Source organism: Seriola lalandi, unplaced genomic scaffold (genome assembly GCF_002814215.2).
Source record: "Seriola lalandi dorsalis isolate HSWRI2012SDOR001 ecotype SW California unplaced genomic scaffold, Sedor1 jcf7180002005700, whole genome shotgun sequence".
Classification (NCBI taxonomy): domain Eukaryota; kingdom Metazoa; phylum Chordata; class Actinopteri; order Carangiformes; family Carangidae; genus Seriola; species Seriola lalandi.
The window spans coordinates 1-1,315 of NW_019476353.1; the positions used below are offsets into that span (position 1 = coordinate 1).

The 1,315-nt window shown below is 39.8% G+C and overlaps 1 protein-coding gene across 1 annotated transcript; it reads right to left on the reverse strand.

The window, feature by feature from the left end:
* Positions 1-102: 102 nt before the first annotated feature.
* Positions 103-1,309, reverse strand: LOC111670272 (uncharacterized). Its single transcript, XM_023426922.2, has 5 exons — positions 1,195-1,309; positions 996-1,100; positions 807-902; positions 481-612; positions 103-230 (listed from the first exon to the last, which is right to left on the reverse strand). The coding sequence occupies exons 1-5, from the start codon at positions 1,303-1,305 to the stop codon at positions 210-212; spliced, it is 465 nt and encodes a 154-aa protein (XP_023282690.1). The 5' UTR covers positions 1,306-1,309; the 3' UTR covers positions 103-209.
* Positions 1,310-1,315: the final 6 nt, after the last annotated feature.

Below are 1,315 nucleotides of genomic sequence, written 5' to 3' on the forward strand. Positions count from 1 at the left end.
TGACATGTGAAGATGAGACATGTAAGATGCACTTCTTTTTCTTTAACTCAGGGGTGGTGCTTCTTGTTTTTGTGGTGCAAAGAAACATTTAAAGGCGGCACATTGGCAACATATATTTATTGAATGTACACTACAATACTTAGTGAGAGCTGTTAAATAAAAAATCATATTTTATGATTTTCATCTATATCTCTCAAAGATGTTGCTGATTATTCTTCAGCGTCCTTTGCCTAAAATGGAGAGAAATAAAGATAATGAATATTCCACAGACAGGAAAACTATTCTGTCATGCAACACATGTTGTAGTTTTTCACTCTTGCCATTTAAAAAAAAAATTAAAAGGAAAAATTAAAAGAAAACAGTCACCAGTTAGAAATCTGGAGCAGTCCCACAACTGTTATGTATACTGCTTTCCTCTAACACAATAAAGGACCACTTGACATTTTACGGCTCGTTAATTGAGTTACATGTCTTACTTACTTTTCCAATTTCCCGACTCTTTGCTCTCAGCTTGTTGACCTGAGACTCAGCGATGTCAGCTCTCTCCTGAGCCTCCTCCAGCTCGTGCTGAACCTTCCTGTACCTGGAGAGATGAGTGTTGGCCTGCTCCTCCTGTGGGGAAATTCAACAAAGGAGCCAACAATCATGGAGACTGAAGATGCGGAGATGAACTGATTCTGGTAATTATGTTTTTTACTGTCAGACATTTTACAGACATAATGGAAGTGTGATGATATAGTTTTTTCAGTTTCAAGGCTTTTTTTCAAGCAATACAGTTAATAAGTTTAAACAAGTTTCTGACTTACAGCCTCCTCAGACTGCCTCTTGTAGGCCTTCACTTTCAGCTGCAGCTTGTCCACCAGATCCTGAAGTCTGTTGACGTTCTTCTTGTCCTCCTCAGTCTGCAGAACCAGGAATTCATAATTAAAATGTATTCATATGCCTCATGTCTGTACCAATCAATAAGAATAATAATAATAATGATTAAGAAATACCTGATAGGTGAGCTCCTTCACTCTTCTCTCATACTTCCTTACACCTTTGACAGCCTCTGCTCCACGTCTCTGCTCACCTTCAACTTCAGCCTCAAGCTCACGCACCTGAAATAAAACCAGTGTCTGCTGTTACTTGGAGGTAAAAATGTAATACTGAAACTAAAGTTGAGATTTGGTTGGCAAGCAAATTCATCTTTACCCTGCTCTCCAGTTTCTGGAGCTGCTTCTTGCCACCCTTCATGGCCAAATTCTCAGCCTCATCCAGACGGTGCTGCAGGTCCTTCACTGTCACCTCCAGGTTCTTCTTCATCCTCTCCAAA